This window comes from Solanum pennellii, chromosome 4 (assembly GCF_001406875.1).
Source record: "Solanum pennellii chromosome 4, SPENNV200".
Lineage (NCBI taxonomy): Eukaryota > Viridiplantae > Streptophyta > Magnoliopsida > Solanales > Solanaceae > Solanum > Solanum pennellii.
The window spans coordinates 67,488,002-67,496,506 of record NC_028640.1 but is presented as its reverse complement, the minus strand read 5'-3'; the positions used below and the strand labels follow the sequence as shown (position 1 = coordinate 67,496,506).

Here is an 8,505-nt window from a genome sequence, read left to right as displayed (position 1 = left end):
ATATTTTGTTGAGCTTTCCTGATCGATATATATATATATTTATTTATTTTTTTTCTTTGCCATAAATTACCACATTATATTTAATTTTTTTTTATTTTTGTTAGTAAAATAATATTCAAAAGCATTTAAAATAACATTTACATATTTAGTGTCTTTTTTATTATGTGCTATCCATATATTATCTATGAGGCATGTTTGTTGTTGGTCTAGTCGGCAATTAGACAAATGTCCGAATGTCAAGTTAGACGGTTCATATGCTATTAAATTTTGTTGTTCACACTATAGTCTTTATATATATATATGTGTGTGTGTGTGTGTGACATAAATTAATAATTTTTTTTAAAAAACCTATGAATCAAGACTCAAATATAGTGAACATTAGTGATCAATTTCTGGTGAGCATAAAAAAGAAGAAATAATACAGTAGAATAGAAGTTAGTTGATGAATTTCATTTTCCAGTATTATTAAAATATGAATTATTTGGGTCAACATAGATGATGCTAGGTGTACTATTATTTGCTACCAAATCATTATTTTTTAGTAACGGTACTGATGTTTAAATTTTGACATTAAAAAGGATTATAGTCAAAACTCATAAAATTTAGATTAGAATTCTGCATGACAATTATCTAATTCTATTCTTATTTTTTGTTTCCTTCTTAATTTTCTATTGTCTTTTTTACTTTGATTGGATAAAGTCATTTTGAATTGAAATTATAAATTGAATTTGAATCAATAACTCGTTTAAGTAACTGAACTCGAGAATCACTTTTGAATGTGAAACATTATATTGAATATTATAACAATTGAATAGACTGACTCAACAATTCAGATTATTTTCAAACACAGATGCTTTAAAATGTTCTATTCTTAAAACAATTGTGGTGATATAAAATTCTTAAATGTCGAGTTACATGAGACACACACTTGAAAAGAGAATTTGATTTTAAAAAAAAATTGTATCACCAATTCACAATATGTAAAACAATTTTCTTAATCATAGTATTTATAATAAACAAATTTGTATGCAAGATTTACCTATTTTTTATTTATTAAAATTTGGTTTTATAAAAAATTAATTTGTATTACTTGGCATGATGAAAAGAGACCAAACAAATATTATGAATAATCTCAAATGAAACAATCGGTGTCCGATCCGAGTCGGTAAACTCTCTAAGCGTACAACTTGTTAAAGCATAGTGTACAACCAAACGCTTCACTATAAAAGTTTGCCTTCAAAAGAGAGCAAAAGCTTCGCGAGGTTTCTTCTCCATTCGTCAACTTTTTCTCTGTATTGATCATTATATAATACAAACTTTACCAATTACAAGGTTTTCTCTCTGTTTTTTTTCTCTCTTCGATTTCGTTGTTAATTTTGTTGATTTGATATATAGTTTTTTTGAATCTGTGTTTATTGATTGTTGTTCTGAATTATTTTTTTTGGATCTTAGGTTTTTTTTAGGTAGATTAAGTATCTGGGTATAACTGGAAATTTGAAATTGTTGGAAGGTTTTTGAGAAAATGGAACCGTCTTCGTCTTCGCCGGAGTTTGATTACTTGTTTAAGCTGTTGTTGATTGGAGATTCAGGAGTAGGGAAGAGTAGTTTGTTGCTCAGTTTCACTTCTGATGCCTTTGAGGATCTTTCTCCAACTATTGGTAAGTTGTTAATATGTCTTTTTTGAAAATTGTTAATTTATAGGCTTGTCTGTTTTTAAGTATATTGTGCAAATATTATTGCTTAAAAATTGTTTTTTTTAACATTTGTAAAGAAAGAGGAGGTGTGTGGAAGTGGGAATGTTAGATGGATCAAATATGAAATATTGGGTAATAATTAATTTGTGGATATGGTAGTATTGATGGAAAGATTGAAAATAATGATTTAGTGTTTTGTGGGTGTGGTAATTAGTTAAGCGAGGGTTCTTTCAGCTGTTTATGCTCGGAACTTGTGTTGGTCAATGGTTCTATTGCATATTGAAGGTTAATTAACAGTTTGGCTGCAGCGATTCGATAAGTTTAAGCTGCATAAATTGTGAAAGAGTTAATAAGACACTATTTGGAATTGTTATGTGCCTATATCAAAAGTGAAACTAACAGTTGGAGATAATTCAATATTGAGTGGACGAGGTGGTGCTGCATAACTAGATTAAGGGGAGTATTTACTGCATTGTGGTATTCATGTCGTGCCGCATGACCAGCAGCAACAAAAAGAAAATAGATACTTTAGGATTAAAATGGTGGTATAAACAGTTAATTGATCTGACCAATTTCATGATGGTCTTTTCCGTTACACAGTGTCTGAACTGACAAATATATTAAGAGATAGTGCACTGAACTGAACTTAGCAGGTTTTCACCGTGCACTTGATATGCCATAAATGCATTAGACAAATCCTATTTCTTTTATGCATTAAGTCATTTCTCATATTCTCAGGTGTGGACTTCAAGGTAAAACATGTCACCCTCGGGGGGAAGAAGTTGAAGCTTGCTATATGGGATACAGGTAATTCTGTTACTTTATGCCCGATCCTCAATAAAGTCATGCTTTATTTGAAATGTTTTAGTTACAAACCCTTTTCACCAAGTAGCATTCTTTCAAACCCGGATTCTTATCCAACTATATCCTATGCAAACCAAGGAAAGCTCATTATTGATTACCCCTTAAGTTAAATTATATGACATGGTATCCCGGGTTTTATCTTGTGGTTTTCCATCCTAAAATTTCTTCAACCTAAGAAACCTTATTTTGCATCTGTCAAGTAGAGTGAAGAATTGAAAAATTATGTCCCCCTTGAGTCATTTGATATTACAATTTACTTGACAGGAACTAGTACTGTCAACTGTTGGTCGCAACACACACAAGTAAATGCAATTGCACGCATATGCCAAAAACTTACCAATTACCAAGAATAGTAAGTTGGTTTGTTTAGACAACTAAACTTGCTTAAAGAACCAAACTAAACATGAACCAATTTTTTGATAAATTTAGAGCAAGTAGAATCTTGTCAAATTCTGAATGCTAAAATCTTTGTGATTTCTCTCAGTACTTCATTGAGCTTCTCGTATTCTCCTTACTGTACCTTGATGAATTAATCTACAATCAATTAGATGAACCAGGCGCAATATTGTAACTAATACACATGTTTTTTATGCCATTAATGAAGCCAATTACTTCTTCATAACCAAGCACAATATTCAGTGCTTAGTTCATCATCAATCAGAAACAAGGAAGAAACGAAGAAGAGTGCAAATTACTGTATATATGTGAACAAAATGGTAACCTGTGAACACAAAGCAGCACTTAGGCTCTAAGATTAGAGGACCTAGGCGGGTTGTCCACAAGTACAAATAGTGATGCCTGTTATTCAGTTAGGTGTGGGGGTGCCAATGGTAAGTTGAATATTGTACCTCCAAGAGTTCTCTTCTGCAAAATATATTAAAATGAGGAAGACCTATGAAGTGCCTTGAAACTTAGGAAATCTGAAGTAACGAATTCTTGATATTTGTTCATTTATTTAAAAAATCAATTCATCACCAACTGACCCACCTAACGCCTTTGGAAATAAGGTGGTGGCAGAGTGCGCTGCTGATTGGTATTGCTTCTTTGAATATTGTTGTCAATTTAATTCAGTGATTGAACTCAGCATGTTTTGCTGAATGTGCTAATAGGAGGTCTCCTCCAGCACAATCCTTAGTTATGACATTATGACTTTCTTGTTTTGCAGCTGGACAGGAAAGATTTAGGACTTTAACGAGTTCATACTACCGAGGAGCTCAAGGAATAATCATGGGTAATCTGATGTCTCTTCTTTCTGCTTTGTTATTTGGTTCGAGTATTTGACGAATATCCATATTATGTTATCATCATGTTACACTCACTTCAATTGCTTTTTAAGAGATAAGCAATGTTCCTGCTGTCAGGACAAACACTAAGCACAGGACAAGAAGTTGGCACAGCTTGCAGCCTGCGTATATATGACATTATGCTTCCTTTTGTGTTGGTTCATATGGTTGTCGTAGTTTTCGAGTTTCTATAAATAGTAGTCCAAAACATTGAAAGAGTGTTCTAGTGCCACGGAGAATGGATTGTAGAGAGTGTCTTGACTTCTTAGAGTATTTCTTAGGAGAAGTATACGTCCTTTCTTGCATTGTTAAAAGAATAGAAACTGGAAAGAGAAAACTAGAGCTGGTGCATATAAAAGTATACATCCTTTCTTGCATTGTTAAAAGAATAGAAACGTTAGTGGAAAGAGAACTAGTGCTGGTGTATAGGGAACCTCTTTAACGATCTGATTGTGAGTACCATTTAGAAATATGATTCTTCTTGCTTGTTAAAAGAATAGAAACATTAGTGGAAAGAGAAAACTAGTGCTGGTTCATATGAAAGTATACGTCCTTTCTTGCACTGTTAAAAGAATAGAAACGTTAGTGGAAAGAGAACTAGTGCTGGTGCATAGGAAAGCTCTTTAACAATCTGATTGTGAGTACCATTTAGAAATATGATTCTTCTTGCTTGTTTATTTTTAGGAGCAAATTCAGTTTCTTCTTAATGAATTTCTTGTTGTTCGAACAAATTCTTTCACCTTACTCCCTTGCCACCCCCAAGAATTGTTTTAGAATGTTGTCTTCTTTTAGACTTATCTATCTTTGATTTTCAACAGTTTATGATGTAACAAGGCGAGACACATTTACTAATCTCTCTGATATATGGGCCAAAGAAATCGACCTGTACTCAACAAATCAGGAGTGCATCAAGATGCTTGTAGGCAACAAAGTTGATAAGGTACCTCTCCTCGTTTGCAGAAGAGAATTTCTTCCATCTCAAGCTTCTTCCATTTCCCCAAACACAATCGTATACGCTATATTGACCAGGTGCATTTGTTTCTTTTGAGTCAAAATTGGCGGTACGTGATGATGCTTGTGAATTTTCAAGGGATGATTCACATACATATGAAATTTTTTGCAGGAGAGTGAAAGAGTTGTTAGCAAAAAAGAGGGAATTGATTTTGCCAGGGAATATGGATGTCTTTTCATCGAATGCAGTGCAAAGACGAGGGTTAATGTGGAACAGTGCTTTGAGGAGCTTGTGCTGAAGGTATGAATCAGCCAAGGGTCTTTCTTGTATATTGTTCATGTTATAGTTTGAATGGACTAGTAAAATTTAAAAAGAAAAATAGTTTTGAGTGGACTTGCCAGTGGTCATGAGTTGTTAAAATAAATGGGAGTTACAATGCAACTGAACATTAACAGGGATGTAATCGTTTCCCGCAAAAAGCTTTTTTGTTGCCTAAATAGCACTTGTAGGTCTCAGTAAAGGAGTTATTATTCGGGATGGTGGGGATTGTATGCATATTCATATCTGCAATTAGGAAAACAGGAAACAATAGCTTAAGCAAATGTACACCAACAAGACAACGTGGTTTACTTCATAGATTGAAACTCATTTTCACTCCTTATGCGGACCACACAATTTTATTTAGCTCCAAGGGATGATATCATATCTATGGTTGTTTTGTCATGCGGACTCTTGGAATCTAAGATGTGCTGGATTTCAAGTATTGAGTTTGGCTGAACAACAGCATAATCATGGCTGTGAGATCTCTACCTTCATTTTAGATGTTTAACTGTCTTCATATCTCGAGTGTACCTAGAGCAGGCCATATCTTAATCATGTCCCATGCATTTCTGGGAGATCTCCTTGTTGAACAGCTGGGCTTTTGCACTCTAGGCAAACATTAAACTGCACCACAGAGACTTTTAACACTAGTGCTATGCTAGAAGAAAGTTCTTTCTTTGTTGGGGAGATGATTGAACTTTGTCAGTCATCTGCCCGTAGTCACTGCAACTTGCCCTGGTTGTTTCCCTGTCCAACATCCTTGCTAGCAAATATTATCTCAATAAATGGTTCAAATATTGCTTCGCGGAACAGAATGCATGCTCTATGAAGTTCAGTTTACATTTTGTCTTCATCTGTAATGTGTTATTGCAATAGTCCCTTTTACTTTCCCTCTCTCCACCGAAGGGGAACATTTCTTAGTCGTGAACTTGTGATGATGAATTTTGGTTTGCAGATTTTGGACACTCCAAGTCTCTTGGCTGAAGGTTCAGCTGGTGTCAGGAAAAATATATTTAGACAGAAACCTCCGGAATCTGATGCATCAACAAGTGGCTGTTGTTGAGATGGACGTTTCTTTGTTTTCTTCACGCTTTCCCTTTCTTTTGTAAAACAAAATGATGTAATTACTTGGAGATGACAAACTCTGTTTCTATCCTTCACGTTTGTAGTTTGTTTGACTGAATGTTCTTCTGTTGTCCTCTTGCTCTTAATTTGATATTTGAAGAAGATGAGGAGTTCTTTTCTTTTTGTTATTGATTAAGAAAGATTTTATTTACCACAGCAGTGTATGCACAGGTTCAGATATAAACAAGGCTCTTGGGCAGAATGGAGAATTTTATCCATAGTTATTACAAGTTCTTGGTTTGATTTCAATGAATGGAGAATTTCTTGTTGGGTTGTTCCTTTAATCGACTTGATTTTGAATTAGTCAAGTCCATATCTATATGACGTGAATCTAAATTAGTGAAATCAGTACATATTTGATATGCCAGAGTAATGCTACGGAAAAGTAAATATATCTGAAGAAAGCTTAGTAGAAGATAGATTGAAATAATCAGTTTTAACTTTTAATCAATTTTGTTGAGATAATGGTCGTCCTCAATTTGATTATTTATAAAAGTAAGCAAAAGAAATGAAGCTACCCTGTGGAACTTTCAAAGCATTACCCAAGTACAAACTGAACAGAAAATGAAAAGAAGACTATCTAATTCTGTTTTCTACCGTAAATATTACTTGCGAGTAGGGCACAACTGTTGGGTCTGGATGAACTCGTTTGCTTCATTATAGATCCAATATTTACTAGTTTATACAAGTAAGGACGAACATAGCCAATACTAGCCAAGTATACAATTATAGACATCTCTCGAGTCCCAAAGAAACCTCCCAATAAGGAGAAGAAACAATGATCAATAGATGAGTTAGTGTTAAGCAAAGATACCAAAACGACACTCCTAGTTACAGAGAAAATTCCCTGAAGATGGAAGATTGCTATAGTAATCATGATAACAATATTAATCAGAACATGGACATTCATATATACGGGCAAAATTGAACTATATACAAATTTTTTTCAACTATTAAATCCATTTAAGGAACTATATAAATATTTTGATGTGTATTATACATCTTGTTAGAACGAGTGAATTCTGCAACCAATCGTCAAGAATATCAACAGGAATGTCCTCAAATGTTCTATACATCTCTTTTTGAGATTCATCGCTTCTAATATCATTAACTCCATGACCTTCTTGTACTTCTAACATTGTCTCTCTCGTCTCCACTGTAGTAGCTTCATAAGTACTGTTTTGAACATCATATTCGGAAGTTGTTGCCTCAACTACATCTTGTTCATCACAAACCCTAACTTGATCTTCCGTTGTGGAGTAGTCGTTATTCTGATTAGGTTCAAGCAACATAGGACCAATAATTCCCTCAACATCTCCATCTTGTGCCTCCATAACATGATCCACGTTCTTCTCTTTATCCATCTTCTTCTTGATCCGACACACCACACAATCTTCTTTAAGAATATGATTGTTTTCCTTAAAAATATTATCGGCAACTTGATATTCTAGCGTCAACCAAGTTTTATTTTGGCCACACTCACTTGTTTCAAACTTGAAATTTCTCTTAAACCCTACCAAAGGCCCCGTATGATTCCTCCTTATAAGATGTTCTCCGGTTTGCCCTTTCCACGCCCCCTTAGCGAGAAAACCTTTTATATTCAATACTCCGCTTCTTCAAAGGACTAATATAGTAACGGTACTATGGTTATCACAAACTCAAAGTAGCATAGTTGAAACAAGGAAAATGGAAATATACGGTAACATGAACACAGTATCCAGAATGGAAAAAGGATATGCAGCAGTAGAACAATAATGAGTAACAAGTAGTGGATGAATTATGAAAGAGGCAATTCAGTCAAACACATCTAATAAGTCCAACTCTAGCCTTCGAACTTGCCTACTCAATCCAATTAATTATTCAATGTATATATAGGCTTGAACACAAAGTTACTTGTTTACTAAGACACAATTACACAAAGTATAGTGTGATCATCCATTTTATAACATTTTTTATGTTTTTGTTATTATTAACATATTTATATTATAAATATCGTGAATGTCTTAGGAGAGAAGTTAGAAATGCTAGTTAGGACGAAATCAATTTTCTTCCCTAAATAAAAGGATTTTTTCCCTCATGGTTAGAGATTGATAAGACAGCTCCAAAACTCAACGTCTACAAAATAAACACCTTATAAGATGTGATAGTTCATTGAGTTGCCCATCATTTTTATTTGATCCAATTATGCAAAAATCAATCAACATAATCTATTAATTATATAAGAAATATAATTTGTATAGCACCTAAACGTAACAGTGTGTCCTAA

At 33.7% G+C, this 8,505-nt stretch overlaps 2 protein-coding genes across 6 annotated transcripts; one reads left to right on the top strand and one right to left on the bottom strand.

Annotated features, from left to right (window-relative positions):
• Positions 1-1,123: 1,123 nt before the first annotated feature.
• On the top strand, positions 1,124-6,393 carry LOC107017683 (ras-related protein RABC1). 5 transcript variants are annotated; one of them, XM_015217903.2, is made up of 7 exons: positions 1,124-1,262; positions 1,511-1,658; positions 2,433-2,501; positions 3,724-3,789; positions 4,660-4,781; positions 4,965-5,093; positions 6,070-6,393. In XM_015217903.2, exons 2-7 carry the CDS (start codon positions 1,523-1,525, stop codon positions 6,175-6,177), a joined length of 630 nt encoding a protein of 209 aa, XP_015073389.1. In that variant the 5' UTR covers positions 1,124-1,262; positions 1,511-1,522; the 3' UTR covers positions 6,178-6,393. The 5 variants fall into 5 exon arrangements, with proteins under 5 accessions (XP_015073389.1, XP_015073387.1, XP_027772217.1 ...); XM_015217901.2 differs by having other exon boundaries at positions 1,453-1,658; XM_027916416.1 differs by having other exon boundaries at positions 1,129-1,332; positions 1,453-1,658; positions 4,660-4,870.
• Positions 6,394-7,033: 640 nt separating this feature from the next.
• LOC114076827 lies at positions 7,034-8,139 on the bottom strand. The gene has a single exon (XM_027916417.1). It carries the CDS (start codon positions 7,601-7,603, stop codon positions 7,211-7,213), a length of 393 nt encoding a protein of 130 aa, XP_027772218.1. The 5' UTR covers positions 7,604-8,139; the 3' UTR covers positions 7,034-7,210.
• Positions 8,140-8,505: the final 366 nt, after the last annotated feature.

Excerpts from the sequence above, each read along its gene's own strand:
- LOC114076827 (XM_027916417.1), bottom strand. The coding sequence starts at position 7,603 with ATGGATAAAGAGAAGAACGTGGATCATGTTATGGAGGCACAAGATGGA.
- LOC107017683 (XM_015217903.2), top strand. The coding sequence starts at position 1,523 with ATGGAACCGTCTTCGTCTTCGCCGGAGTTTGATTACTTGTTTAAGCTG. Across the intron at positions 1,659-2,432 it reads GGATCTTTCTCCAACTATTG|GTGTGGACTTCAAGGTAAAA; the intron begins GTAAGTTGTTAA and ends TCATATTCTCAG. Across the intron at positions 4,782-4,964 it reads TAGGCAACAAAGTTGATAAG|GAGAGTGAAAGAGTTGTTAG; the intron begins GTACCTCTCCTC and ends AATTTTTTGCAG.